At 42.4% G+C, this 16,006-nt stretch overlaps 2 protein-coding genes across 7 annotated transcripts in view; one reads left to right on the forward strand and one right to left on the reverse strand.

Annotated features, from left to right (window-relative positions):
* LOC110530044 (TSC22 domain family protein 2) overlaps window positions 1-4,199 on the forward strand; it is a 40,442-nt gene extending 36,243 nt beyond the window's left edge. For both annotated transcript variants that reach the window (XM_021612819.2, XM_021612820.2), the window contains 2 exons: window positions 1,976-2,027; window positions 2,302-4,199. In XM_021612819.2, the coding sequence (XP_021468494.2) occupies window positions 1,976-2,027; window positions 2,302-2,727 (478 nt within the window). In that variant the 3' untranslated portion in view covers window positions 2,728-4,199. The remainder of the gene's footprint in view (window positions 1-1,975; window positions 2,028-2,301) is intronic.
* A 3,606-nt stretch (window positions 4,200-7,805) lies between these two features.
* Window positions 7,806-15,112, reverse strand: LOC110530045 (UAP56-interacting factor). Of its 5 annotated transcripts, none has more exons than XM_036985601.1 (10): window positions 14,880-15,112; window positions 14,224-14,361; window positions 13,878-14,050; window positions 13,451-13,665; window positions 11,253-11,325; window positions 11,080-11,144; window positions 10,442-10,519; window positions 10,108-10,240; window positions 9,832-9,865; window positions 9,504-9,626 (listed from the first exon to the last, which is right to left on the reverse strand). In XM_036985601.1, the coding sequence occupies exons 1-9, from the start codon at window positions 14,950-14,952 to the stop codon at window positions 9,836-9,838; spliced, it is 978 nt and encodes a 325-aa protein (XP_036841496.1). In that variant the 5' UTR covers window positions 14,953-15,112; the 3' UTR covers window positions 9,504-9,626; window positions 9,832-9,835. The 5 variants fall into 5 exon arrangements, with proteins under 5 accessions (XP_021468497.2, XP_021468496.2, XP_036841495.1 ...); XM_021612823.2 differs by having other exon boundaries at window positions 9,504-9,629; XM_021612822.2 differs by lacking the exon at window positions 9,832-9,865 and having other exon boundaries at window positions 7,806-9,626.
* Window positions 15,113-16,006: the final 894 nt, after the last annotated feature.

Consider the following 16,006-nt stretch of genomic DNA (forward strand, 5'->3'; position numbering starts at 1 on the left):
ATTACGGGGCAATAGACGATTAAAGGTCACATTGCAGAATTATTACACCTGTTGAATGAATGAATGAATGCATGCATTTGACAGATTTTTAAAATGCATGCTTGCGTCAAACAATGCAATACAAAAAGTTTAGACTTATTTCCATTCTGGTCCTCATAACTTCGATGGACAGGGTCACACGATGTGTTCGCTGTAGTTTTGTCATTTTCCGTTGCACATTCAACTTGTGAAAAGCACAGTATATACAGTGGGGTCTGGAATTATTGGATCCCTTTTATAAAGATTAGCAAAAAATAGAAAACCTGTTAAATACAAATTTATACTAATACAATTGCTCAGAGAAAAATGTTTGAACAAATAATCTAAAACAAATACTGTTATTGGATCCCCGGTTTTCAATAGGCTACTCTATAGCACCCTCCCCTTGTGAGGCTAACAAGATTATTTGGAGAACACATTGGTGTGCGTGGCCAAAGACCTCTATTTTTGTCATATGACCATAATAAATAAAAGACAAAGACGGCTGCACAGTACAATCGACCTGGCCAAGGCTTTTGACTCTGTCAATCACCGTATTCTTATCGACAGACTCAACAGCCTTGGTTTCTCAAATGACTGCCTCGCCTGGTTCACCAACTACTTCTCAGAGTTAAGTGTGTCAAATCGGAGGGCCTGTTGTCCGGACCTCTGGCAGTCTCTATGGGGGTACCACAGAGTTCAATTCTCCGGCCAAGTCTTTTCTCTGTATATATCAACGATGTCGCTCTTGATTCCCTGATTCCCTGATCCACCTCTACGCAGACGACACCATTCTGTATACATCTGGCCCTTCTTTGGACACTGATAACTAACCTCCAGACGAGCTTCAATGCCATACAACACTCCTTCCGTGGCCTCCAACTGCTCTTAAACGCTAGTAAAACCAAATGCATGCTTTTCAACCGTTCGCTGCCCGCACCCGCCCGCCCGGCTAGCATCACTACTCTGGGCGGTTCTGACTTAGAATATGTGGACAAATACCTAGGTGTCTGGCTAGACTGTAAACTCTCCTTCCAGACTCATATTAAACATGTCCAATCCAAAATTAAATCTAGAATTGGCTTCCTATTTCACAACAAAACCTCCTTCACTCACGCCGCCAAACATACCCTCGTAAAACTGACTATCCTACCGATCCTCGACTTCAGCGGTGTCATTTACAAAATAGCTTCCAATACTCTACACAGACTGCATCCAGTTTGCTATCACAGTGCCATCCGTTTTGTCACCAAAGTCCCTTATACCACCCACCACTGCGACCTGTATGCTCTAGTCGGCTGGCCCTCGCTACATATTCGTCGCCAGACCCACGCACCAGGTCACCTATAAGTCTATGCTAGGTAAAGCTCCGCCTTATCTCAGCTCACTGGCCATGATGACAACACCACCCGTAGCACGTGCTCCAGCAGGTATATCTCACTGGTCATCCCCAATGCCAACACCTCCTTTGGCCGCCTTTCCTTCCAGTTCTCTGCTGCCTATGACTGGAACAAATTGCAAAAATCGCTGAAGCTGGAGACTTATATTTCCCTCACTAACTTTAAACATCAGCTATTTGAGCAGCTAACCAATCGCTGCAGCTGTACATAGCCCATCTGTAAAACGCCCACCCAATCTACCTACCTCATCCCCATATTGTTTTTATTTACATTTCTGCTCTTTTGCACACCAGTATTTCTACTTGAACACCACCATCTGCTCATCTATCACTCCAGTGTTAATTTGCTAAATTGTAATTACTTTGCCACTATGGCCTATTTATTGCCTTACCACCTCATGCCATTTTCACACACCTGTATATAGACTTTCTTTTTTTTTCTATTTCAACTAGCTTACCTGGTTAAATCAAGGTGAAATAAAATTCTAAAATAATGATTGGTTAAATAATTCACCTGTGATTTGTCTTCATTCTAATATTCTCCTCTTCCTTTTATAGTGCCTCTGGAGCCAGTGTTGTTGCCATTGATAATAAAATAGAGCAAGCCATGGTAAGGGTTTTTATTGAATCATAATCATTTTTATAGTATCATATTTTGCTCTCATTTTGGTTTTTAACAGTGTTGATGAAATGGAACTACTGTATTGGTAAGGAATGAATCTCAACTAATTTGATCAGGTGCCACTAATTCAAATAAGTTGCCATCTTAGCGAGAGAAAGGGGGGCACCTAGTTTTCCTGCTCTGAGCTGGTCACTGTGTTGATGACGAGGACTAGTTGTTTTCTGTTCTGTCCTCTTGTAATGACTGTTTTCTATCTCCTCAGGACCTGGTGAAAAGCCATCTGATGTATGCAGTGCGTGAGGAGGTGGAGGTGCTGAAGGAGCAGATCAAGGAGCTGTTTGAGAGGAACTCTATGCTGGAGCGGGAGAACGCCGTTCTGAAATCCCTGGCCAACAGCGATCAGCTGTCTCAGCTCTCTGTCCGGCCGGCCGACACAAACTCCTCTTGCAGCACGACTCCACAGCAAGGGGTGGGCCAAGGCCAGCCGCAACTACAGGCTCCACCACAAGCCCAGCTTCAAACACAGCCTCCGCTCCAGGCCCAGTCCCAGCAACTTCAAACCCAGCCTCAAGTGCTGCTTCAGCTCCAGTCCCAGCAACTACAGCCTTTGTCTCAACCCCAGCTCCAGCTTGACACCAGCCAGCCCCTGCCTTCGCAGCAACCGCAGCCCAACTTCAACTCTGCTTGAAGTGCACCCTCCCTCCCTATTGCTCTCCGTGACAGGAGAGGGGGGAGAAAAAAAAGTAGAAAACATCCTCCAATTCTAAATTGGCATACGAAGCAAAAACAATATTGTCTTGTTCGCCACCAGCTTGACCACCACAACCAAGAGCAGTGCTTCAGTGTGTCTGTGTGTGTACTGTATGCCGGCTGTTTGGCCTTCCCAGTGTTAATGCAATCATCGTGAGAGTATGAGCGAGAGAAAGGGGGGCATTTCTTGTGGGGCGCCATGCTGGAGCTTTGACTGACCCCCCCCCCCCCCCCCCCCCCCCCAACCCAGGGGCAACACACAGAGGAGAGGGGATACTCACGAGGACAAATCATCGTGTCCCAGATTATTATTATTTCTTTTTCAGAGAGTCGGGAAGGGGTTTATTTTTAGCCTTGCAGTTTCATATTGTAAGTAAGTGGGAGAGATCTATTTTCGGAGCCGCGCCACCATTTCTTCTTCGACACAAGTCCAATCCATGCATCAGTCTCTAAAGTTCTACTGTTAATGTTTATTTATTACTGGGCTGCTATTTTCATAAAGGAACAATGTCTCACAAAAAAAAAAAAATGTAAAAAAAAAATATATATATATAAAAATAAACATTGAGCCTTTTTTTTTTAAATTACTTTTTTTTTGTCATTAGTGTTAAAAATAACTGGCCCTACATCCAATGGGCAGTTTATTGCATTAATCAGTCGAATATGTAGGCAATAATAAAGCAACTCTGACACGTCTAACACTAAATGGGCTGTTTTACGATGAAATTGTTTATCCGCATCAGTCAAGATCTAGTTTGAATGTACATTTTGTATAGAGTGTAAAGTATTATGTGCATAGCAAAGTTTGTACAGGTGAACACCAACTCGTGTGACAGGAAATCTGAACATGAATCTGCGGTAGGCTATTTTGACGACAACTTCCAATCCAATTGCTAGTTTCTTTGTCTCAAATTGACAGTTTATTGCCATACTTCCCCGCCCCTACCCTAATATCGTCTTGTGCATTTGATTCCGGGATGGGGGCAAAAAAATGCTGTGAAATCGTTCAAAACTTACTTTGTAACCAAAGATGCAAAGCTGTGTAATTCTATTATTTTTGCACACTTCTATGTATTTTGTTACTTTTTACTCCTTCACAACAAAATATTTTTGTTGCTGTTTAGCATGTTCTGCATGATCTGTAATCTTCAAACCACTTTCTTACCTCATTTTTATTCAGCACTCTTATTGTAAGATCTGTGAACAATGTAAATGGAGGGGAAAAAGACATGGAGACAGAGCTAGGGTTTTGGTTGAGCAACACAAACTAGTGTTAGACACTAGCTGCAAAGAAATGAAGTGAGCCATGTTTTCATTTAAATGGTGTTTGAATTTCATATGCCAATAGTTTTGTTACATTGCAAATTTGTATCTATTTAAATAAATGCAATCTTCCGATTCAAATTTTGTGAAAACCTGAGTACTTTTTTTGTGAAATGACTACCCATTAGGAACCACAGGAGACTTGAAGTATTTTAAATGGTCACACTGTGTGTTTTAAAGTCTTTCCATAAATGCCTAAAGGATGTACCATTCTAATTAGTTTGCTTCTAGCAAATGTCACACACTTAACCAGAGAAGAGTAATGGGTCCAATCCCAAATCCTCCCCTAAACCCTGCAACTAGGAGGAATTGACAGGTGTAATCTAACTGGTAATAGCGCCATCTTGCCCTCTGAAAGGCTAGGTGAGAGTTTCACCATATTGCTTATACCAATCAAATCATCTATGTGGCTGGAAGGTGTGTTTATGATTCAGAACGGTCAGACGGCTAACAACAATGACAAGAATCTGCCATGCTGGGAATCGTAGGTTGCTTGTTTGTATCTTGATACCATGTTTTGACTGATGTTTATGCTAAAATTAGCTAACTAGCTGACTGTAAAGATGAATTTAAAGGATATGTGTTCATTGTGCAAATGTATTTGTTTTAAAACTTTTAGTAACTAAATATAGAATGCATATTAATAGTCTAAGCCAATCCTGTCTGTTTTGCCCTGTAGTTGTGTACTTGTCAGTTTAGGGTGCAGGGTTTACAGGAGGATTTGGAATTGGCCTAAAAAGTCTTTCCTACAAGACTGGTTTGCCAGCCTGTCGAGAGCAACTCATTCCTTACTGAACGATTTGGTCTGAAAATATGCCCAATCCCAAATCAGCCCCTGGCTCCTCTGCAATTACCGGTGACCTGTACAGAACAAACCTTCAGTTGGAATTTTTGTAAGTGTTCTCAAATTTGTTTATTTTGCTGAAAATGTTTATCCTCTCACTTCATGACTTGACTATTAGCCATGTCATAGCAGTTGGACTCTCCACACGGCTGCCATTGTACCCTACTTATTAACATTTTATGAAGAGCTTGAATACCTATAATAACCCAACCTGAATTTTCAATTAATTTGTGTAATATTTTTAAATTCATCAAGTGTAGAGAACCTGTTTATAACGTAGCCTATCAAGAAAACACAAGTATACATTTCCACATTTTTTTTTTTTTTAAAGTAATAACTTTTTTCAGGGAGTCCAGGTAGGGGAAGCAGCATCCCCTGGTCAAATCTTTATCTGCGTCTTTGTCCGTCGTCCTCTTGCTGCATCTCAGTTTTCTTGGCACGGGTCTTTGTCCTCTTGAAGTAACCTCGCAGCCTCTTCCAGAAGGACTTCTTGGCAGGTTTAGGTGCAGCGTCCTCAGCCACGGCCTGAGGCACGGCCTGGGTGATGTGTTGGACCAGGATGGGGGCATCCTCTGGGATGCTGGCGAGGGTCTGCTCCGAGGCACCGGAGCCCAGTGATTGGGCCGACCTGGCCCGGCACTTACCGGACACCTTTCTCACCATCTCAAGCGATGGTACCCTCTCGTGGTGGATAACAATGTCCTCGCACCATGGGTAGACCGAGAAGGGCCAGGACTCAACGGTGCTGGTACTGGAGCATAGGCTGGTGCGGCTGCATTGTGATCCGTCCCTGCTGGTCACCCAAGCGGCTTTTGGGGTGGATGGGATGTCTATGGTTTGGTTCTCTGCAGATGAGAGCCGAGGTATTGGGCTATGACAATACATGATCACAAGCAAGTGGCAAGCTGTAGTAGTAGGCTAACAGCAGGTTGTCCAGAAAATCCTAAAACAGGTGTTTGAGTTATAAACAGCTGTTCGGACCTTTTCTAGCCTACCCCATGATGACCACATGATATGCCATGGTGATGCAATAAGCCATGCTGAGCCAAAGTAACAACAGGGCTATGGTCAAAAGTAGTGCACTATACAGGAAATAGGGTGCCATTTGGGACATACCGTCTTGTGTTTTTGCCATTTCTGTTACATTCAAGACCAAAGAAACAACTGCTACAGAATTTTAAAAAGAATATGGATGGGAGCCAACCAACCAATGCCCCCCTCTCTCTTTGAGCCCGACCAAACTTTTGGAGGCATACTGCTCTCCTAAAATAAACTGGGTAGCAAATGTTAGGTGGCTAGCCTAGCACAACAGCATCCGTGAAGGTACTGACAGGATGGTGTTTTCCTAAGGAATATATTTTCTATTTTAAACACTGGGTATGCTCTGTAGCAGTGGTGTAGTGGAGGGTAAACGCCTACCGGGATTAAGTACATTCATTTCAGATGTATTCAACTGAATAATGACTTTGTAGTTAGTATTGAGCGATGCCTAATCATAAATAAAAAAATGGACTTATTGCAAATAAAAGGCTGTGTGATGACAGTGTAAATAAAAATAATGCAGACAAAACAAAGTACACTAGAGAAGGTGGCATCTTTTTGTAACGGTTAAATGAATTATGCAAGAAATATAAGTGGAAACGGCTGTGCTAATTAATATTGATATAACCATCATATTGAAGTAAAAAGTCGTGATGATATGATGTATAGTCCTCACACTCAGGGCCGGATTATGGGGGGCGACAGATGTCATGATCAATGGTAAAATGTGTAGAATTGTAAGGAGGCATGAGGACTGCAGATGTGGACAGGTCAATAAATTGTAATGTCCGTACTGTGAGACGCCTAAGACAGCACTACAGGGAGACAGGACGGACAGCTGATCGTCCTCGCAGTGGCAGACCACATGTAACAACACCTACACAGGATCGGTACATCACATCTGCGAGACAGGTACTGGATGTTAACTGCCTGAGTTACACCAGGAACACACAATCCCTCCATCAGTGCTCAGACTGTCCAAAACAGGCTGAGAGAGGCTGGACCCACAGGGCTTGTAGGCCTGTTGTAAAGGCAGGTCCTCACCAGACATCACCGGCAACAACGTCGCCTATGGGTACAAACTCACCGTCGCTGGACCAGACAAGACTGGCAAAAAGTGCTCTTCGTTGACGAGTTGCGGTTTTGTCTCACCAGGGGTGATGGTCGGATTCGCGTTTATCGTTGAAGGAATGAGCGTTACACCGAGGCCTGTACTGTGGAGAAGGATCGATTTGGAGGTGGAGGGTCCGTCTGGGGATGTGTGTCAGCATCATCGGACTGAGCTCGTTGTCATTGCAGGCAATCTCAACGCTGTGCATTACAGGGAAGACATCCTCCTCCTTCATGTGGTACCCTTCCTGCAGGCTCATCCTGACATGACCCTCCAGAATGACAATGCCACCAGCCATACTGCTCGTTCTGTTCTTGATTTCCTGCAAGACAGGAATGTCAGTGTTCTGCCATGGCCAGCGAAGAGCCGTGATCTCAATCCCATTGAGCACGTCTGAGACCTGTTGGATCGGAGGGTGAGGGATAAGACCATTCCCCCTCAGAAAATCTCCGGGAACTTGCAGGTGCCTTGGTGGAAGTGGGGTAATATCTCACAGCAAGAACTGCCAAATCTGGTGCAGTCCATGAGGAGAGAACTTGTTCAGTTTATGTCTGTTGTTGAATCTCGTTTTGTTCATACAAATATTTACACAAAGTTTGCTGAAAATAAACGCAGTTGACAGAGGATGTTTTTTTGTTGCAGAGTTTATAAAAGGTTGGAAGGAAACCTGGTTACAGTTCTCTACTTGGGTATGAAAAGGTAGCAAAAAAAATATGCCACAGATACACCGAACAGCATTTCCTATAGGACAGCAGCCCACATTTATCAGAACCAAAATAAATACATTTTTACCAGTTATGTTACATAAATTCCATTATTTCATACCTGTGATGGGTGTTAAAGGTGAAGTGAACTGTGGTTAAGGATTGTATTGGGCAAAAATACTTTAGCACTTTATTTTTCAACATAAAAACTGTGGCTGGAAATGTAGTATATGCAAGTAAGTGTGTCAAAACTATCAGTAGAGTTGAAAATGAGATGGAAACAATGAACTTCAGATTTTTATTCGGTACATGAAAACTTAAAAGTAAATTGTCTACACTTCGTCATCACACACCCCTGATTTTTATCTGAAACAAGTCTGTTTGGTGGAAAAACTCCACAGGTGGGAAAATGTGTATTTTCTTTATGTAGATTTTAGAATATTAGCATGAAAAATCAGTCGTGAATTCGATGGAAATCTAGCTAGAGAGGGAAACAAAGTCCCACATTTCTTTATTTGAAACAAAACAAATAGTATTTAAAAAAATGCCATCAATAAAAAAAGAATTTAATAAAAGACACTAAACAAAACCCTTTCCTTCTGGCACAAAGCAACATCCGTATTGAAAAACATTCTTCCAATGTCCTTCAGTACAACTCCCACAGCTGCACTCCTTGCGAGAAAAGGGATTTTCGTTTACGTCCAGACAAATGTTGAAGCTCCTGAAGACAACAGCTAAGTACACTGAACAAAAATACAAACGCAACATGTAAAGCATTGGTCACGTTTCATGAGCTGAAATAAGATCCCAGAAATGTTCCATATTCACAAAATATTTCTCAAATTTTGTGTACAAATTTGTTTACATCCATGTTAGTGAGCATTTCTCCTTTGCCAAGATAATCCATCCTCCTGACAGGTGTGACATATCAAGAATCTGATTAAACAGCATGATAATTACAAAGGTGCACCTTGTGCTGGGGACAATAAAAAATGAAATAAAAATTGCAGTCACAGAACACGCCAAAAGATGTCTCAGGTTGAGTGTCATCCAGAGCTGTTGCCAGAGAACATAATGTTAATTTCGCTACCATAAGCCGCCTCCAACGTAGTTTTAGAGAATTTGGCAGGACCTCCAATCGACCTTACAACGTGTAACCAAGCCAGCTCAGGACCTCCACATCTGGCTTCTTCACCTGCGGGATTGTCCAAGACCAGCCACCCGGACAGCTGGTGAAGCTGAGGAGTATTTGTCTGTAATAAAGCCATTTTGTGGGGAAAAACTTCATTCTGATTGGTTGGGCCTGGCTCCCCAGACTGCACCCCTGCCCAGTCATGTGAAATCAATATATTAGGGCCTAATTTACTTATTTAAATTGACCGATTTTCTTATATGAACTGTAACTCAGTAAAATCTTTGAAATTGTTGCGTTTATATTTTTGTTCAATATACATTGTTATGAATAATGATAGTGTCCTATCATGGTACAAAAAAATATATATTCCACAATAACTGCACCCGTATATAGTTCTCACATTTGAGGAGTAGTGCACTTTGTCTATCTCATTCTGCTGCTCCATGAGGAAAGTCACTCAGGAGAATCAGCTTAAGATCAGTGCAGGGACCTTTTGAATGGTTCCAGCAAATTAGATAAGTGTGGGTCAGAGTGCGTGTCTGTCTGAGTGGAACACAAAGATTTCCTTCGTATCGTTGGATTAACCCACGGTGACGAATCGGCTGCCTTTGCTGGTCTGCGCAGTGGCGATGCGCTGGTCTTTCAGGATGCGGAATCGCTCATTCAAAGTCAGCGCCGTCTGCTGTGACAACAGTTTGGATAGAGAAAGATTGTCAGAAAACCAATAATTCCCGTCACACATCTGGGTCATGTTGACTAGGCACAAAATGTATGCAATCTGAACATTTCAAATAACAAACACTTGTCTACCTTTGCATTGCATGTTTTAAAACAGTTTCACATTTTGATAGAGCATGCCCTAATGAATAGGACCCTGTACTCACCAATTCACAGGGTGAAACCTTGATTTTGAACCACCTGGGGAGTTATACTCTTGACTATTTAGTTCAAACACAGTTCTTAAAATGTATATGCTCATCAGGACAAGATCCGAGCCACTTGGGCTGCATTTACACAGGCAGGCTAATTTTGATGTTTTTCCACTAATCTGTCTTTTGACCAATCAGATCGACTCATCAATAATTGGGCAAAAACTCAGAAATGGGCTGCCTGTGTAAACACAGCCACTGTGTGATTGTGCACTTTTATCTTATTTTCACCTGTTTCCCCACGCTATTGATGTCAAACTGCAGGGGGACTCCTTTAGGTGGTACTGGTTTCTTCTCCTCCTCCACCTTGACTGGGGACGGGCTGATGGGTGCCGAGGGGTGCAGGGACCAAGCACTGGGAGGCCTGGGGGAACAGAGAAGAAAATACATGGTGAGTGGTTGTTTATCTCAGCCCAGGAGTATTTCTTGACTATGTGAATTGTCCAGGCAAAACTCTGGCCCTTCATTATGATCAGGTCATATGTTAAGGAAAAACTACTGGTCCTGTGTACTCAGTCAGCCTCTGTTCTGAAAGTGGTCTGTGTGAGCTCATAATGGGACTCACTCAGGCTGCGTCATGGTGGCAGTTGGGTTGTCGATGGAAACGGTCAGGATCCCACTGCTGTTTGTTGACGTGCGCCACCTGGTGGACAGACAGGCAAACAGACAAACATAGCGTAAGACAACCTGTGGATAACGACAAGCAAAGGTAACATTTGTGGTATTCAAGAATGATGAGGGTGCACCAAATTATACAGAGGAATGTGGTCTGTCAAGAGGTGACAGTCAGTGTGTTCATTCTCTCACACACAAACACACCCATCCACATTAGGGTTGCACGATATGGTCAAAAATAAAAAAAAATCTGAGATTTCTGTACCAAATATTGTGATTTTACTTGCGATTGTAGACCAGAGATACTTAGATACTTGCGACAAAGATTTTAGAATATTCTTCACTTTATCCTCTCTGATTAAGAACAAGCTGTTACACTCCACCACTGGTACCAGTCTATTTGAGCATTAGGAACTGCCTGCTTGAGTGACAGGGGGCGGGGCTTGGTGTGTGTGGGATTAAGCAATAAACAAAACCTTTTTTATAAAATGGCCATTACAGATAGCTAAGTGGCATTTCAAAAATAATCGCAGCCTCTTGCAATATGGATATTCACAGCCCTAATCAACACACAGGTCAAATACTCACTGGCGAGATCTAACTGGAATAGGGGGTAGAGATGTTGGAGCTGGCTTCTGCACCTGGGCGTGAACCTGCAGTATGGACGAATGTACAAGTGAGACAACTTTTCATGCACTGGGTCTGTTCTAAAAAAAAAGGCTGCCTACGATCAGACACCTACAGACAAATAGAGAGCATACCTTGAGGCCCCTGTGGAAGAGAAACGTGGCCTGGCGAGCTTCTCTCTGGGTTTGATGGACAGGGGGCAGAGGCCTACAAGGAGAACACAAGATGGAAGGTTGGTTGAGACAGGAACAGAGATAAAAAAAAAAATCCATGACACCCTTCGTTTGTGGAATGACATTGGAGAGCACTTGAAATACTTAAAGTTAACCCTTCGATGTTTGCAGATTTTACAGGCCTGGATACATATACGGTGTGTATACAGTATGGCGCAGGTTTTCCGTTAACCAGTAATAGCCGACTTTTGACCCCAACAAAAATAATAGAAGACGATAAAGGAAATTGGCACCGGCCAAAATAAAGAAGAAAAAATCCCATTGAGAATTAATGCTTTTTAGCCTAATCACTGATGGAAATATCAGTCTATGCACATTCATTTGACTGGTCATTTTTATTAGTTGATAGCTTAATTTGCATAATCTATTTATCACTTGTAGGACCTACAGCATACAGAGCCTTTGAGTGGAAAATCTGTCAGACAGCGCAAGAGCTGCTGCATCTTGTGGCGCTTTTAAGACAACTAGGAACTCGGGGGGGGGGGGGGGGGGGGGGAAATAGGTCAAATCATGACATTAGTGATCTTCTTCCCGAGTTGGATGACCGATCAAACCGATTTTGCCCAGTTGGTCATGAGTCAGAGCTCAGAGTTGTTTTGAACGCAGCCTCAAACGGAAACAGAAGGCAGGGAGGCTTCATCAGCTTGGCACACACCACTTTGCAATGAGCTGGAGGCAGTATGCATTTTGAAAACATATACTTAATTGTTTGAAACTTTAATGTTTTGATACATACTATGAGGCAATATCTTACCCTGCTTCAAAATGTAATCTCTGTGACATGAAACTGCTCACATCTGCAGTTCCCTTTTGAAAACAGTGTTTTCTCACTAATTGCATTATGGAACAAACATTTGCACGTAGCCTACTGCCTTGTGCGCATTGTCAGACTGATTGCTTTTTAAAGTTTATTTTTTAACGCTTTTTTTTTAGCCTAGGGCAAAAAAATTGTATGAATTTCAGATCTATCGTCCCCCAACTGTCCATAGTCTGAGAAAGAAATAGCCTATTCCAAACAATAAGCTGTTAAATCGTCTTGTTGGCTGAGGAAAAGTAAATGTGGACAGTTATTCCTGACATGATGACTCCTTGCTGTCCCCAGTCCACCTGACTGTGCTGCTGCTCCAGTTTCAACTGTTCTGCCTTATTATTATTATTCAACCATGCTGGTCATTTATGAACATTTGAACATCTTGACCATGTTCTGTTATAATCTCCACCCGGCACAGCCAGAAGAGGACTGGCCATCCCACATATGCTCTCTCTAATTCTCTCTTTCTTTCTCTCTCTCGGAGGACCTGAGCCCTAGGACCATGCCCCAGGAATACCTGACATGATGACTCCTTGCTGTCCCCAGTCCACCTGACTGTGCTGCTGCTCCAGTTTCAACTGTTCTGCCTTATTATTATTCGACCATGCTGGTCATTTATGAACATCTTGACCATGTTCTGTTATAATCTCCACCCGGCACAGCCAGAAGAGGACTGGCCACCCCACATAGCCTGGTTCCTCTCTAGGTTTCTTCCTAGGTTTTGGCCTTTCTAGGGAGTTTTTCCTAGCCACCGTGCTTCTACACCTGCATTGCTTGCTGTTTGGGGTTTTAGGCTGGGTTTCTGTACAGCACTTTGAGATATCAGCTGATGTACGAAGGGCTATATAAATACATTTGATTTGATTTATTCTAACATGTTTAAATCAGAATTCGGTAAGAAGGACCGCACATTGTTGCATTCTCGACTTGCACGTTCTGTTAATATGAATTACCTTATTCTAAATATGATTTCTGTCATTCTGAGCACAGCGGCTGGACGCTGCAATCAAGTTACGCACCCAATGCACATGGGTCTGGTACATTTCTAAAATGTTCGGTAAATTCAAATGTTGCCGGTCAAATGTCCGACTCCACATTTTTCGAATGGAAAACCTGATATGGCACTTCCACCACATTACTGAAATGATACAGATCTGCAAACATTGAAGGGTTAAGGTCAAGGAGAAGGGGTAAATAAGCGAATTTGTACCGACTGACAGTGTGACGTGGTTATATTCCATGGAGGGGACTACTCCAGGAGTAAATTCTGCAATTGTAATTTTGTTACCGTCCCCGCAGCTGAACGGGTCTTGTATGTGTCATCGTGTTGGGGCCTCTCTGTACGTCTGTCTGTCTGTACGGCCTCCTCTGGCCTTGCGTCTGTCTGAATTGGGCTGATTGGATAAAAGGCCACGATTGGTTGTTGAAGGGCCGCGGTTGGTTGTTGAAGGGCCGCGGTTGGTTGTTGAAGGGCCGCGGTTGGTTGTTGAAGGGCCGTGACTTCTAAGAGGGAAAACGTAAATAGAGATGGTGAGCAGAGGAGCGAGGGCTCCTTTGGAAACTAACTCACTCCTCCTCCTCCTCCTCCTCCTCCTCCTCTTCGATCCCAACAAGGGTTGTTTGTGTTCATTAGGCATGAAACAGGAAAACGGTCCAAAACTGAGTGCAACATTTTGCCCTAATGAACATGTCCCAGATGTACGAGCCCTTAGTACCTGGTTGACAGTCGGTCGGTTGAGTGGACTGATTCCTTTCTGTACGGCTGCCGTCTTCCGGGCCGCCAGTCCAGTGATAACCCCTTGACCTCGGCTTTGACCAACCAGAGGGGGAATCTTCCGGCCTCTTCCAACACCCACTCTCGTTACCCCCCTTCTTGCTACACCACCTCCTGGAAATGACATGTGGACAATCCAAATGTGATGTCTCAAACAGGTTCATTGGTATTATAAGTGGAGCTAAAGTCTGCCATTTCAAATATCACAGGAATGACTGTATGAAGTTATACAACAATAGAAAACCATCTGCATTAATGAGCACCACAAACAAAGCTACTGTACACACCTCTTTGGGTCTGTCCTCCAGCTCTCGCTCCAACTGGTTTCCCTTGTACAAAGCCCTTTCCTTTCTGTAATGGCCTGCGGTTCCCCGGGCCTGGCCTCCGTGATTGTTGCTCTTTCTTGTTCAGACGAATGATATCATCTAGGGAAGTAAGATGAACAAAACAATATTATAAATTGACTCGTCAGTGAGCTCTTTTTCTAGTCAATGTAAAATCTAAATGCCAAGCATATGAATGAAAGTTTGTCTGACTCCTGGAAGTCTGAGCTGACTTTGTACATTATAGCTAACTGTAGCTACATTCATTACTCACACTGACGTTTGGATGGGCCTAATATATACATATAGCTTAATGTTCAACTCATAAGACCTACAAAATATTAACTAGTTAACGTTACTGTAGCTAACGTTAGCTGGCTTGGTCGCATTGAATGAACGCAGCTAGCTAACAAAGTTGCCAGAGTAGTAAGAGCTTTCAGACTTTGAAATAGACAGTGGAATGTATATACATATATTTAGTTATATAACAATGTATATTATGACCTTATAACCGATTAGCTGGCTAGCTACTTTACATGCGAACATTAGCTATGGCTAGTTACAACAACCAAACCCGAGCTACTGGTAACCACCACATCAAGTGTCGCGAGCGGCCTTACCTAAAGACATGTCAACCTTATCAGGTCCCTCAGAAGTGCTCCCCCGTACAGCCGAAAAACCAACGTTACTCATACTGTAAAAATCTGGAGAATGTTATGGATAAAATTACAAACTGCGCTTCAACTGCAAACTATAGCAAGCTAGCTAGCCTAGCTATCTACGTGAAATTAAACTCCCACTGCAAACGTCTAATACACGCGCACTAGACACGAATGGCATTTTGGGATGTGTAGTTTAGATGCCAGTAGACCCAATAAACCCTCTGTTACAGAACAGAAAGAACACACAATGCATATATATATATATATATATATATATATATAGTGGTGTAAAGTACTTAAGTAAAACAAACTTGAAAGTAAGTCAAAAGTCAATTTTGGGGGTATCTGTACTTAACAATTTATATTTCTGACAACTTTTACTTTTACTCCACTACATTCCTAAAGAAAATAATGTACATACATTTTCCCTGACACCCAAAAGTACACGTTACATTTTGAATGCTTGGCAGGACAGGCAAATTGTCTAATTCACGCACTTCAAGACAAAATCCCTGGTCAACCCTACTGCATCTGATCTGGCGGACTCACTAAACACAAATGCCCCTTGCTAGCCGTAAATAAAATAAAAAACAAGAACATTATTCTATCTGGTTTGCTTGATATAAGGAATTTCTAATTATTTATAATTTTACTTTTGATACTTAAGTATATTTTAGCAATTACATTTACTTTTGATACTTAAGTATATTTAAAACCAGGATTTTACTGGGTGACTTTCACTAAGTATGAAAATGGGTACTTTTTCCACCACTGTGTATATATATATATACACAGTTGAAGTCGGAAGTTTACATACACCTTAGCCAAATACATTTAAACTCAGTTTTTCACAATTCCTGACATTTAAATACCAGTAAATATTCCCTGTTTTAGGTCAATTAACAGGTGTGCCTTGCTAAATGTTAATTTGTTGAATTTCTTTCCTTCTTAATGCGTTTGAGCCAATCAGTTGTGTTGTGACAAAGTAGAGGTGGTATACAGAAGATAGCCCTATTTGGTAAAAGGCTAAGTCTACACCATGGCAAGAACAGCTCAAATAAGCAAAGAAAAATGACAGTTCATCA

This window comes from Oncorhynchus mykiss, chromosome 8 (assembly GCF_013265735.2).
Source record: "Oncorhynchus mykiss isolate Arlee chromosome 8, USDA_OmykA_1.1, whole genome shotgun sequence".
NCBI lineage: Eukaryota > Metazoa > Chordata > Actinopteri > Salmoniformes > Salmonidae > Oncorhynchus > Oncorhynchus mykiss.